Source organism: Brassica rapa, chromosome A10 (genome assembly GCF_000309985.2).
Source record: "Brassica rapa cultivar Chiifu-401-42 chromosome A10, CAAS_Brap_v3.01, whole genome shotgun sequence".
Lineage (NCBI taxonomy): Eukaryota > Viridiplantae > Streptophyta > Magnoliopsida > Brassicales > Brassicaceae > Brassica > Brassica rapa.
This window is the reverse complement of record NC_024804.2, coordinates 16,764,966-16,779,168: the sequence shown is the minus strand read 5'-3', so window position 1 is coordinate 16,779,168 and position 14,203 is coordinate 16,764,966. Positions and strand designations below refer to the sequence as shown.

Genomic DNA, 14,203 nt, shown 5'->3' with positions numbered 1-14,203 from the left:
ATAAACTTAAAAAGTTGCATAATTATACCACCACGTTTTTCTGAAAAAAATCTGACTACAACATACAAGTATAACTTTTTCATAACAAATATAAACATAGATAAAGGAGGAAAGTTTTGGATATGTTAAGATTCAAATAAACATTGCTACACATCCTAGTCATTGATTGATATTCCATCATTACAAGGGAAGAGCGTCACCCTCCTAATTTTTTCTCTTTGTAGCACATCACCCTCCTAAATACTATATGAAAATCCTTGATAAACATCCTTTTTATTTATACTATTATTTGCGAAGTAAATTTTTGCAATAAAACTCTCACGTTGAAAGTTAGATTGGTTAATATCGTTTATATCTTTAATGAATAAAATGTATAAATAAATTAAAAAATAAAAACGAAATTTTAATTGATTTTGATTAGATAATTGATTATTATTAAGAATAGTAAGAATTATCCAAAATCTGAAAATATAATTTAAAAAAGAGATAACTTTTGTATATATTATATTGTTATCTGAAAAAGTCTTTAAGTAAAAAGTTAAAAACATAAATTCTATAACTAAATATTAATTAAATAAAATTATTAATTATATAATTAAAAATAGAATATTGAATTATCCAAAATATAAAAATATAATTTAAAAAGATAATTTCTATATATATATTGTATTGTTATATGAAAAAGTATTTTAGTAAAACGTTAAAAACATAAATTATATAATTAAATATTAATCAAATAATTTTTTAATTATATAATTAAAAATATAATATTGAGTTATTTTAAGTTTTATTTTAGTAATGAATCTATATATATAAAAATATGTTTGCCTATTTCCTAAGCTATTTACGTGGAAAGTCACTCTCTGAGAGACCGACACGTGTCTCTGGGTTTTATTTCTTTGGCTAGACTTGAGTTTAACTTTGGACTTATACTATGAACAATTGAGAGGACTTTTTACTCTTTAATATTATTGAATGTGTTAATTATTTGTTAATACATAGTAGATAAAACAAAAAAAACACACATTACGATATAGACGTTATATTATCATCAAAGCAATTTTTACCATATGTACATCATCCTGTGATAATTTATAAAGTAGCAACGAATCTATGAGTTTAGCAAATTTGCAATTACCTACTTCAGAATTTTAAGTATATAAACAGTTAATAGTAGTGTGTTGAATATTATATTCATATAATTTAAAAGCCTTTATAAAATTTTATTTTTAAACATACACCAAGAACTTTATAAAAGTAAATATCCATTCAAATTCTCAAACAATTCAAATACCACCAACGCCAAAAAAATTTAATCAAGTGCACGAAAACTACAATATATTTAAAACTACAATAAATACATTAGTTAATGAAAAATCCTTTTTAAAAAATATTATGGATGCATACATAAATATTAAGAGAAATGTATAAAAAGAAATAAAAGTAACAATAACTTGAAGAACAAAATTTATAAGACTAAGAATATTTATGATTTGTGGTCTATGATATATTCAACTTATTGTCACAAAAAACTTAATAAAAAATACATACTTTGTTTTAAGGACATTAAAAATCACGTTAAAATTTTTAACATTTTAAGAAAAATTATGACTCAATAATATTACTATAAAATTTTATCGAAAAAACTCAATACTAAATGTATAAACAAAAAAACAAAAAAACCCCAAACCCTATAATCCTAAACATTATTTTAAACCAAACTTTAAACCCAACGCTAAACCTTTCATACTACCTAAACACTAAATCCTACCTAACCCTACACCCTATCTAAACCTAGACCTTAACCCTATCTAACCCTAAACCCTACATAAACCTAACCCTAATCCCTAAACCCTTCATACTACCTAAACCCTAAACCTACCTAACCCTAAACGTAAACCCTACCTAACCCTAAACCCTATTTAACCCTAAACCCTAACTAACCCTAAACCCTACCTAACCCTAAACCTTTCCTAACCCTAAACCCCTACCTAAAACCTAACCCTAAACCCTACCTAACCCTTACCCTAAACCCTACCTATCCTAAACTCTACCTAACCCTAAACCCTAATAACCCTAAACCCTACCTAACCCTACCCCTACATAACCATAAACCCTACTAACCCTACCTAACCTAAACCCTACCTAACCTAAAACCTTTCTAACCCTAAACCATTTCTAGCCCTAAACCCTACCTAACCCAAAACCCTACTAACCCTAAACCCTACCTAACCCAAAACCCTACTAACCTTAAACCCTACTAACCCTAAACCCTACGTAACCCTAAACCCTACCTAACCCTATACCCTACCTAATTCTAAACCCTACCAAACCCTAAACCCTACCTAACCCTAAACCCTACCTACCCTAAACCCTTTTTAACCTTAAACCCTACCTAACCCTAAACCCCTTCTAACCCTATTAACCCTAAACCCTACTAACCCTAAGCCCTACATAACCCTAAACCCTACCTAATCCTAAACCCTACCTAACCCCTTCTAACCCTAAACCCTACATAACCCTAAACCCTACCTAACCCTAAACTCTACCTAGCCCTAGACGCTACCAACCCTAAACCATTTTTAACCCTAAACCCTACCTAACCCTAAATCCTTTTTAACCCTAAACCCTGCTTAACTCCCTACCTAACCCTAAATCCTTTCTAACCCTAAACCCTACCTAACCCTAAATCCTGTTAACCCTAAACCTTGCCTAACCCTAAACCCTATTAATCCTACCTAAACCTAACCATAAATCCCATCTAACGCTAAAACTCTACCAACCCTAAACACTAAAAAATAATCTTAAAATTTAAAGTTAAAAAAATCTAAACTCTACCGCTATGTAATTTTTTGTTGTGATATTCAAATAACAAATTACATAGTGGATTTTAAATCTTACATCTATTATTTTAATTGCCAAAATATTTTGAAAGTTGTATCTTATGAATAAAAAAGATAGATTATATTTTAATAACGTTAAATTTTGTTAAAATAGAATGAAAAATATTATCTTAAACAAATAAAGAATTTTGATGAAATTTGAAAATCTTCGATTCAATAACAATTAATTAGTAATATTTCAAAAACCCTTAAAATATTATAGCAGTAGAATCTCAAAAAAAAAATATTAAAGTTCTCAAACATTTATTTGCCAATAACCATCCTTAAATCTTTGCTCATTCACAAAAAATAATATTCTTTACATAAATTGAAAACAACTTTTCAAAAATTTATGAAAATGTTTAAGCCCGCATCGCGGGCAAAACACCTAGTTTGTTTATATTTGCTAAAAATAATATAGAGACAAAACAGTACGCCTAAACCCTAAAATCCTACCTAAAACCAAACCCTAAACCCTACCTAACCCTAACCCTAAACCCTACCTATCCTAAACTCTACCTAACCCTAAACCCTACTAACCCTAAACCCTACCTAACCCTAATCCTACATAACCCTAAACCCTACAATCCTACCTAACGTTACCTAACCTAAAACCTTTCTAACCCTAAACCCCTTCTAGCCCTAAACCCTACTATCCCTAAACCCTACTAATCTTAAACCCTACTAACCATAAACCCTTTCTAACCCTAAACCCTACGTAACCCTAAACCCTACCTAACCTTAAACCCTACCTAATTCTAAACCCTACCAAACCTTAAACCCTACCTAACCCTAAACCCTACCTAACCCTAAATCCTACTAACGCTAAGCCCTACATAACCCTAAACCCTACCTACCTTAAACCCTAAACCTTATGTAACCCTAAACCCTACCTAACCCCTTCTAACCCTAAACCCTACCTAACCCCTTCTAACCCTAAACCCTACTAACCCTAAACCCTACTAACCTTAAACCATGCATAACCCTAAACCCTACCTAACCCTAACCCTAACCCTTCATAACCCTAAACCCTACTAACCCTACCTAACCTAAAACCTTTCTAAACCCTAAACCCTACCTAACCCTGAACCCTACCTACCCTAAACCCTTTCTAACCTTAAACCCTACCTAACCCTAAACCCTTCTAACCCTAAACCCTACTAACCCTAAGCCCTACATAACCCTAAACCCTACCTACCCTAAACCCTAGCTAACACTAAACCCTACCCCTTCTAATCCTAAACCCAACATAACCCTAAACCCTACCTAACTCTAAACCCTACCTACCCTAAACCCTACTTACCTCTAAACCCTACCTAACCCTACCTAACCCTAAACCCTACCTAACCTTAAACTTTACCTAGCCCTAAACCCTACCAACCCTAAACCCTACCTAACACTAAATCCTACTAACCCTAAACCCTACCTACCCTATGCCCTTTTTAACCATAAACCCTACCTAACCCTAAATCTTTTCTAACCCTAAACCCTTCCTAACTCTAAACCCTGCTTAACCCTAAAATCTCTATCTAACCCTAAACCCTGTTAATCCTAAACCCTGCCTAAACCTAACCATAAATCCCATCTAACACTAAAACTCTACCAACCCTAAACACTAAAAAATAATCTCAAAACTTAAAGTTAAAAAAACCTAAACTCTACCGCTATGTAATTTTTTGTTGTGATATTCAAATAACAAATTACATAGTGGATTTTAAATCTTACATCCATTATTTTAATTGCCAAAATATTTTGAAAGTTGTATCTTATGAATAAAAAAGATAAAATATATTTTAATAACGTTAAATTTTGTTAAAATAGAATGAAAAATATTATCATAAATAAATAAAGAATTTTGATGAAATTTGAAAATCTTCGAATCAATGACAATTAATTAGTAATATTTCAAAAACCCTTAAAATGTTATAGCAGTAGAATCTCAAAAAAAAAAATTAAAGTTCTCAAACATTTATTTGCCAATAACCATCCTTAAATCTTTGCTCATTCGCAAAAAATAATATTCTTTACATAAATTGAAAACAAGTTTTGTTTTTTGACTAAAGACCCAAGTTTAAATTATACCACTAAAATATTTTAATATTTAATTGTTCAGAAATAACAAATTAATGTTCTTAAAACAATAACCATCTTTAAATCTTTGCTCATTCAAAAAAATAATATTTTTTACATAAATTGGAAACAAGTTTTGTTTTTTGACTAGAGACCCAAGTTTAAATTATACCACTAATATATTTTAATATTTAATTGTTCAAAAATATATATAATTATATATTCGAGAGTAGACAATGCATAGATGATACTAAATTGATCGCAAGAATTCTTTTTGAAAAACACAATATAACTAGTATAATGTACAAAAAAACTTTTCAAAAATTTATGAAAATGTTTAAGTCCGCATCACGGGCAAAACACCTAGTTTGTTTATATTTGCTAAAAATAATATAGAGACAAAACGGTACGCCAAAATTCACCGGTCTGGTTCAATTCCTCCTCGATCCTACTCTCCAGTTCTCACAACTAAGCCGAACCAAGGCCAAACTACAAGACTACACTAATTAATTACACTACTTTTTGCAAGCCAATGAATCTATCTATTAATATTATATCTCTTCATTACATCCATTTTGATATACCACATTTCAAACAAAACTCTCAAATGATCGCATATAATTGATAGGAGAAAAGGTCTACCATTAAACATCTTCTTCATCAACCAAAGCCATCACAGGGATTCCTTTACTGCTAAAACTTGTACATTTCACCTGCAATGTGTCTCCAATCTCAAACTCTGTCTCCTCATCGCCCTGCGCTCATATATAAAAGTAGTAAGCAAACAATACAATGCAAGCACATTTAAGTATGTGGAAGAAAGGAATCAAAGATGACATACCTCGAATTTGTACATACCGCGGATTCCACCACCTAGATCAAGAACCAGTCCATGCGTTCGAATCTGGTGGACTTTGGCTGTCATTTCTGTTCCTATTTTCAGTTTCCGGGCACTAATCGATGGACTCTCTCCAGCCTCGTTATCTGATTGTTTCTCCTTCCTAGAGGGTTTCTTACCTTTTGAAGATGATACTATGTTAGAATTGTTTTCAAGAGAAGTGCATTTGAGTTTATCGTCTTGCGTCAGTGTGTCACCACAGTCATCCCGACTTTCTTCAGTAGCAGTGGAGTTGAGTGTCTCATCTTCCTTCACGGTCTGTTTAGAGGCAGTGGATTTGGGTTTCCGGTCTGGCTTCACTGTTGCTGCGCGTTTAGGTTTAGTGTTCTTGTCCACAGAAGAAGATTTCTCTGCCTCATCACACTCCACAGCAGTACGGATGACAACTGCAGGAACAGCTAATTTAGATTTCTGAGGTGGCTCCACGACACTGGGAAGGCTTGCAACTGTCTCCCCAAAACTAGACGTTTCTACGGAGACTGCCTCTTTCACCACCGGGAGTTTTTCAGGACGAGATGTTGGTTTGGGTAACAGTGCTTTGAGAGATAACTTTATGTTACCACGGACATCGGTGTCTATGCACATCATAGTTATGTACTTGCCAATATGTAATACATCTGAAACCTTGGATACCTGGAATAGCAACAAATAAACCAAACAATATCAATCTTCCAGATGAAGTAAGAGAAAACCGTATTTCATGGAAGATAAGCGATCACAGTTTATAACTAGAAAAACTTACTGGTTCATGAGATAACTCAGACATATGTAGTAGGCCTTGTTGACCACCATTGAACTCAACAAATGCTCCGTACTCTTTTATAGATGTTACTGTGCCTTTGTACACGCCACCAACAACTATTTCGCGACCAATGATGTAGTCAACCTAAGGACATACATGAATCAAATAAAGTCTCTGGGATATCTATCGCCTATCATTTAAAAGCTCAGTTGACTATAAGATACCTTTTCTTGAGCCTTGTCCATCACAGCCTGATTCTTGGCAACAATAGTTAATGTTCCATCATCAATAGACAACCTTGCACCTAAATAAATAGGGTTATATCTCGGAAGAAACGCTTCAAATTAAACTATATAAAAGAGAGGATGGTCTTCACAAGCTTATGGGTTTCATTCAAAAGAGTAGTTTACTTAAAGCATCAGACTCTTTCACTTGAAAATGACTACGTCAATTCCATAGTGTTAAAAGTACTTTAGAAATTAAAATGACAATTAAAGTCGATGTCAAAAGAATAACCTGTTTCCTCTTCAATCTTCCTCTTGAGGGCACCCATAGGTCCGATCAAGTTACGAAGTGCATCGTTGGTGTACTTCAAAGTTGCTGCAAAACAGACATAACTCTTAAGTTTTTAACAGGGAAAGTCTTATTAGCTAAGGTTAACATAAAAACAAGTGAGGAAGAAACCTAGCCGGCATTGCTGGTCTCGTGGGGAATTAATTTCTCTCTCCATATGGTCAAGAATCTGAAGACGGGCTTTACGTGCATTTTCTAATGATTCACAAACTATGTCCAATGGTATTCCAGCTGGCTTGATATCCAGTTGACTTGCCGTCACACCAGTTCGTGTGCCGGCAATCTTGAAATCCATATCTCCGAGATGATCTTCTAAACCCTGTAAAGCAATGTATGTAATCTCCATATAATCCAGTTCACCAACTTGATAAAACCAATGGTTCAGAAGACAGACATTATATCATCACAAGAAGCGCAAATGAAATGTAAACAAGAAGAAACCCACCAATATATCGGTTACTATACGGTAGTCTTTAATTTCTCCACTTGATGGATCAACGTCAGTGACAAGACCAACGGAGACTCCTGCAACATGAGCTCGCAGAGAAATTCCGGCATCCATTAACGCCATGCTGCCTGAGACAAAACCATTCCATTATGAACTTATTATGGCTTTGCAATAAACATACAAACTAGTAGGTGAAAGAGAATGATTACCTCCACAAACGCTTGCCATAGACGTGGATCCATCTGAAGCCATAACTTCTGAATTTATACGAACTGTATAAGGAAAATCTTCTTCAGGGGGCATGACTGCAAGCAATGCCTTTTCAGCAAGTGTTCCTACAGAAAATGTAAACACATTTAAGCATATGAAAATCTTTTAGATGAAAGAGAAAACAATAATATGTCTCTACGACAATTAAACTCTTAAGAATTTAATAAAAATATTGACCCATTGTTCCACTAGAAGCTAGAAAGGAAGTTGATATCAGTAACAATTACCTAGAAGATTACACACAAAAAGAAAAAGGCAAAAAATATACCATGACCAACTTCACGCCGGTTAAGGCCTAGTTTTTTTCCAACTTCATCTGTACAAAACGGAGGAAAGGTATAGTGAAGCATAAATTTCTTCTTCGGTGGGCCAACAAGAGAATCCAACCTTTGTGCATCTCCTGGGGCTCCAAGTGTGATAGTACAGAGCACCTTTAACACATACAGAACGTATTTACGAAGGATTTTTCATTAAATATATATTAAAAGATTTTAGCTCTATGCTTCAATTCTTTATCTTTTGAAGCAACCAAAACTTCTTTTAATGAAAAACTAGATTCTCTACGCGTGTCTTTAGCGACTGAAGTTTCAGCACAAACCTGAGTGTCTCCACGTGAGAAAAGTGCTGACCCATGCAACGCAGGCAGGTGATGCGATTCACAATAGATGGGCCTAACTTCATCAAGATGTCTGCCGTCGACCCGAAATCCCTCTGATATCATCCTTGAACGAACTATCTGATATTTAATTTCACACGTCAGTTGTACCCTTTTATGCAATCGCTTATAGTCTTGTATCAATAACAAATGCTAATTTTCAGAGATTACCTTCTTTCTCACTGTATCAACAGCCTTTGGAAGTATGCTCAAGCTTTCTTGATCGCCCTCTTCTTCAAATACTTTTTCCACATCTTTTCCAATGTTCTCTAGAGCCTCTCCACGTTCAAACTGTTCATATATAAAATCATCAGGCCAACTGAAACTCAAAATATGGAGGCAGAAACAAAGCCAGCACGCACCTTGCCACGTGAAGGATCGGTAAAGACGGATTCAATACGCTCTGCAGCCAAGTCAGTCACTTTTTCTAAAGTTTTCTCAGAAAGCATGGACAATTTATACTCCTTCTTTTGTTTCCCAGCTTTCGCAGCCAATCTAATTTGGGGATCAATGTACTTAACAGCCTGTGAATACCAAGCACAAACATAAGACTACATTACACAGTACTAGAAGATCCAACAAAATTTTCAAACATACCTCTGGATGAGCAAGTCTCAGAGCAGCTGCAAGATCTTTCTCAGTGATTTCACGGGCTTGAACGTCAATCATCATAGTTTTATCCCTTGTGCAAGCGTATATCAAATGAAGATCACTTGAGCTAAGCTACACAAACCAAACTACAACAAATGAGAAAGAGGCCACAATCTAGGAATTCAGGGAATGTATTTGTTTTACCTCATCCATAGTTGGATTCACAACAATCTGCCCACCTATCCTTCCTAACCTGATGACTCCAATGGGTCCTCCCCATGGAACATCCGACAGCATCAGCGCAGTCGATGCTGCATTAGCTGCAAGTATATCTGGATCCTGCTTCCCATCTGATGACAGAACATTTGCCATTATCTGCAACGTGAAAAAAAAATACAAATGAAGATACTTCCACATAGATCTATCAGCTAACGAATTGAAGAAACATCATACCTGAACCTCATGGTAAAAGCCAGAAGGAAACAATGGTCTGATTGGCCTATCAATAAGGCGGCCACATAACAGTTCCCTCTCTTTAGGTGCACCTTCTCTTCTCATATACGTATTAGGAATCAAACCTTGAGCGAACATCTTCTCTTGATAATCAACCTAACAATAAGAGTTTCAAACAAGTAGTATCATATACGTACAGAAACAGCTAATTAAATAACAAACTTCTCATGTGGGAAGATTAGATCACAGATTACTTCAGAGGATTCAAAATCATAACTTCAAAAATGGTGAAAGAGGATTGTAACGTACAGTGAGAGGCAAGAAATCTCCAGGAGATTTGGACTTAGCACAAGTCACGGTGGAGAGAACTTTGGTCTCGTCCATCCCCAGCACGACGGAGCCATTTGCGAAGCGAGCGATCTTCCCCGTCTCGAGCGTCACCACGCGAGACCCGACTTCGAACTCCTCCTTGAACGACTCCAGAATTTTGATTCCCGCGGAGGCCGGCGGCGAGCTAGACGGCGCGATGCCCAATCCGCCGGAGCAGATGGTGCGAAAGCCCAGAGCACGCCATGCGAGGAAGTTCGGAAGAGAAGATGACCTAGCTCGTCTCACGATCGATGACATTACAGAGAGAGAGAGAGAGAGAGAGAGAGAGAGAGAAGGAGAAGGGAAAGGGCTTTACGGAGGTTTAACGCACCGGTGATAGTGACTGGAGCCGAGAGTGAGATCGAGAAGAAGGGTTTTAGCGATCCCGGTCTGGTCCGGTTCAATCGAATTTTCTTAACACTTATCCGGTGAGAACCGTAAAAATGATTTCAGTGGGCCTAAATTTAAACTTACAAAAAAGGCCCAACTCAATTATAAACCCAAACCGGTTAAGCACGGTCGAATGTACCTAATTTTAATTTACTCCGGTTTAGTCTCGCGATTATCCGGTTTCGAATTGAAAAAGGAAAGCGAAAACCCTACTAAAGGTTTTGTCTCTTTGTCCGGATTAGATTTGTTCTTACAAATCACATAAACTCCATTGTCGTCACTTCGAGTTCGAAGCTTCTTCCTCTTCTTCATCTTCCTCTCTGTGAGTGTCTTTTTCTTACTTTGTCAGGTGATTGTGTTTGGTTTCAGTTTATTACCGGCTTGTATCAGAAAGTATGCTTCTTTGTTGAGATTAGAGTTTTCGATTCGTGTAATGACGTTTTATTTCTTGCTGATTACGTCTTATTCCGATTCTTAGGGTTAAAAGGTGCTGAAGGGACATTAAACTGTTTTTTTTCTGTACAGCTGATTCTCAAGATGCTACCAACTGAGTCAAAGAAGGCCTTATCTTTCAAGAGATGCATCGAAGATGGAGACTTGGTCATCGTTTACGAGAGACACGACGTGATGAAGCCAGTTAAAGTAACCAAGGACGGCGTGCTTCAGAACCGTTTCGGGTTTTACAGACACTCTGATTGGATCGGGAAGCCGTTAGGGACGAAAGTGTTGAGCAACAAGGGTAAATTTGTTTACCTGCTGGCTCCCACTCCCGAGCTGTGGACGCTCGTGTTGAGCCACAGGACGCAGATCCTTTACATTGCGGATATCAGCTTTGTGGTGATGTATCTAGAAGTGGTGCCCGGGTGTGTTGTTCTCGAGTCAGGGACAGGAAGTGGTTCGCTTTCCACTTCGCTTGCTCGTGCTGTGGCTCCAACTGGGCATGTGTATTCGTTTGATTTCCACGAGCAACGAGCTGTCTGTGCAAGGTTAGAAGAAGCTTCTGTTTAATTTGTGTCTGCCTCTCTTTGTTGTGTGCTCTCTTCTTTATGTATCTTTTGTTCTTTGGAACAGGGAGGACTTTGAGAAGACGGGTATTAGTAGTTTAGTAACCGTGGAGGTTAGAGATATTCAAGGACAAGGCTTCCCTGAGAAACTATCTAGTTTGGCTGATTCGGTGTTTCTAGACCTTCCTCAGCCTTGGCTCGCTGTTCCTTCTGCAGCAAAGATGTTGAAGGAGGATGGAGTTCTCTGCTCTTTCTCACCTTGCATTGAGCAAGTACAACGCACTTGTGAAGTCCTCAGATCAGATTTCATTGGTAAGTTTCTCTTTCTACTTTTGCTAATGACTTTGGGAGTGAAACATCTTATTAAGTATCAAATCCTAGAACTAGAAACATGTCATATAGACTAAAGTTATGTTCTTCTGTAGATAAGCCATTTACCTATAAAACATTCCTTGTTAATTGTCATAAGCAGATGTGTTTTTTCATTTTTGATCTCATACCGGTTTGTACTTGTAGAGATAAGAACGTTCGAGGTGCTTCTCAGAACATACGAAGTGAAGGAAATGAAAGTGGAAACTGGTGCTATGATTGGTGAGAGCCACGATGAGGAGGACAATGGAGGACAGAGACCAAGCAAGAGAAAGCACATTTCAAACGACGACGGCTACGCCATTTCACAGGACAACTCTTCTAGTGCAACTTCGACCGTTATGGCTAGGCCATGTAGCGAGGCAAGAGGTCACACCGGCTACTTAACGTTCGCAAGACTCCAGTGCCTATCTTAAGTACTTCATGTTTTTATCATATGATGGTACTAACACTTGTTGTGATTTTTCTTGTTGTAATGCAAATTTTGAACCAGAACTCTACTTCATAAGTTTTTAAAAACGTGTTTGAATTATTTTTGGAGAAATCTCAAAGTAGATTTTGTAATCCAATTAGTTGAAGTATAAAGAATCATTATTTTGTAACTGGATTATCAAAACTATACTAAAAGCCAGATATAAAGTCCTCTGAGAGTGTCCACATCAGATTGGAAATTCAGACCAATCAGAAGACTTCATTTTGCCATGTCATATATGGCTTATAGATAGAGTGGACTTTCGTTTAGGTTTTATTAAGATTATCAGTTTGGCCCATCCAGCCCATGTAGATAAACATGCTTCTTCGTCTAAGTTTGGCGACTTTCCCCGACTCTTCCACTTCATCTTCTCCAATTTCTGTTTTTTTTTCCTTTAGTTTCTCAATCAATGACGATGTTAAAGCAATTCTTAAAAGTTTTGCTCCACCTCTGCTTGATACTTCTCCTATATATAGCTTTATCTTTAAACCTAAATCAAAAAACCAACTCTGCAAAAGCTACATCCATGGCTATGAAATCCACCACGAAGTCTCAGCTTACCACCAGAAAATCTCCCGTCACCATGTATTTCATCGACATCTCACCAGGACGATCTGAGTCACAGCTTCGATTCTGGCTAATCCATTTTTAGGAGGCGAAAAACATAGCCAAAGCTGGGGCCTTTCTTGGGTTAGAGCTCCTACTCATCGATGAGTAGGTATGAGTTCTAATCCCCAACTCTCAGTCGATAATATTATAAATAGCATCCCTAAACCTGAATTATTTTAACTCCTGCAGGGTACTGTGATGCAAGGTTTCATATTTCATCCCACTCACTATATATCTCACAAGGTTTTGCTCCTCGATAGTGTTGAAGAACGTGTTGAAAGTATCATATGCAAACACACCGGCGAAATCGATCACTTTCGTCAAGGAAAAAAATCACAAAATCCAAGGGTCTTTCATCTGTTCTTCCTGGTAAGGTTATCCGTATCACACCCTTCAGATTCTTCAATTTTTTAAGCTTTTGCTTTTGGCGTTTCAGTCACCATTTAGATCTACTAAAAACCTAAACCTGAAGCACACGTAAGTGGGAAAACATATCTTTGTTTCTCAATTTCACAAAGCTTGGCTGTGTTTTTGGTACAGTTTATAAATCTCCTTGAGCCAAGAAGAAGAAGGTAACACTGATCTATTTTTTTCATGTTTCTCAATTTTCAAAAATATCTGACGCAAGTGTAAACTTAGATTTGAATTTCTGATTTTGTCGACACATCAAAGCAACTGTGTATTGACCTCTTTTACTTGATTTGAAGAACTAAGCAAACCAACATGCTGATTTGTTGTGTGGAGCAGGAACAAGAGATCATCATCATCATCATAGTTTTATACAAAATAGTATGCAAGTCCTGTGTATTAAAGAACACTTCTTTGTAAGTATCGTGATGAACTCACTAGGTGAAGAAATACGTTCTTTCCAATGGATAACTAATATTTAAAGGTTTGTTCATAGCCCATTGTTAAATATCCCTCAGGTTTACTGTAACTCTATTGGTTGATGTTTTAGCAATCATTTTCAGTTTTCATTTGTCTTCCGTGCTGAAAAGTTACAGATAGGCATCATTGGGCGTCAGAACGTCGGGAGTTCAAGTCTTTGAAATACATGGAGAAAAGTATGGAACACAATGATCCTTTTCATATCTTTAACACAATTTATTCAAATATAACAACATTACATTTCAACTGGTGATTTAATATTACCTTGCAGAGTGAAAAAATTTATTGCAGAAGTCGCTGGAACTACTCGAGACGTAGTGGAAGCTAATTTTAGACTCTGTGGCGTGCATGTCACTCTTCTTGACATTGGTGGTTTCAGAGAAACCAATGACGTTGTCGAAAAAATAGGTAAGTTATTATATTTTAATAATTACTGCGGAAATGTCTTCCTTTTCGGATGTGACACCCAGAGATTGTTCAAGCCATCTTCCATGAGAGTTGTTCGGATGGTCAGTGTGCA

The 14,203-nt window shown here is 36.4% G+C and overlaps 2 protein-coding genes across 3 annotated transcripts; one reads left to right on the top strand and one right to left on the bottom strand.

The window, feature by feature from the left end:
- Nucleotides 1-5,450: 5,450 nt before the first annotated feature.
- On the bottom strand, nt 5,451-10,526 carry LOC103846477 (polyribonucleotide nucleotidyltransferase 2, mitochondrial). Its single transcript, XM_009123408.3, has 16 exons — nt 9,892-10,526; nt 9,583-9,738; nt 9,334-9,504; nt 9,136-9,261; nt 8,901-9,062; nt 8,710-8,829; nt 8,482-8,619; nt 8,152-8,314; nt 7,823-7,948; nt 7,611-7,741; nt 7,277-7,484; nt 7,109-7,192; nt 6,817-6,896; nt 6,593-6,736; nt 5,794-6,483; nt 5,451-5,707 (listed from the first exon to the last, which is right to left on the bottom strand). Exons 1-16 carry the CDS (start codon nt 10,207-10,209, stop codon nt 5,597-5,599), a joined length of 2,928 nt encoding a protein of 975 aa, XP_009121656.1. The 5' UTR covers nt 10,210-10,526; the 3' UTR covers nt 5,451-5,596.
- A 4-nt stretch (nt 10,527-10,530) lies between these two features.
- On the top strand, nt 10,531-12,636 carry LOC103846476 (tRNA (adenine(58)-N(1))-methyltransferase catalytic subunit TRMT61A). 2 transcript variants are annotated; one of them, XM_033281930.1, is made up of 4 exons: nt 10,531-10,663; nt 10,867-11,327; nt 11,413-11,657; nt 11,862-12,316. In XM_033281930.1, exons 2-4 carry the CDS (start codon nt 10,879-10,881, stop codon nt 12,128-12,130), a joined length of 963 nt encoding a protein of 320 aa, XP_033137821.1. In that variant the 5' UTR covers nt 10,531-10,663; nt 10,867-10,878; the 3' UTR covers nt 12,131-12,316. The 2 variants fall into 2 exon arrangements, with proteins under 2 accessions (XP_033137821.1, XP_033137822.1); XM_033281931.1 differs by having other exon boundaries at nt 10,582-10,690; nt 11,862-12,636.
- The last annotated feature ends 1,567 nt before the right edge of the window (nt 12,637-14,203 follow it).

Coding starts and splice junctions, on each gene's coding strand:
- LOC103846477 (XM_009123408.3), bottom strand. CDS start 10,209: ATGTCATCGATCGTGAGACGAGCTAGGTCATCTTCTCTTCCGAACTTC. Junction 7,193..7,276: donor AGACCAGCAATGCCGGCTAG/GTTTCTTCCTCA, acceptor TCTGTTTTGCAG/CAACTTTGAAGTACACCAAC. Junction 6,484..6,592: donor CTGAGTTATCTCATGAACCA/GTAAGTTTTTCT, acceptor TTGCTATTCCAG/GTATCCAAGGTTTCAGATGT.
- LOC103846476 (XM_033281931.1), top strand. CDS start 10,879: ATGCTACCAACTGAGTCAAAGAAGGCCTTATCTTTCAAGAGATGCATC. Junction 11,328..11,412: donor CAACGAGCTGTCTGTGCAAG/GTTAGAAGAAGC, acceptor TCTTTGGAACAG/GGAGGACTTTGAGAAGACGG. Junction 11,658..11,861: donor CCTCAGATCAGATTTCATTG/GTAAGTTTCTCT, acceptor TTGTACTTGTAG/AGATAAGAACGTTCGAGGTG.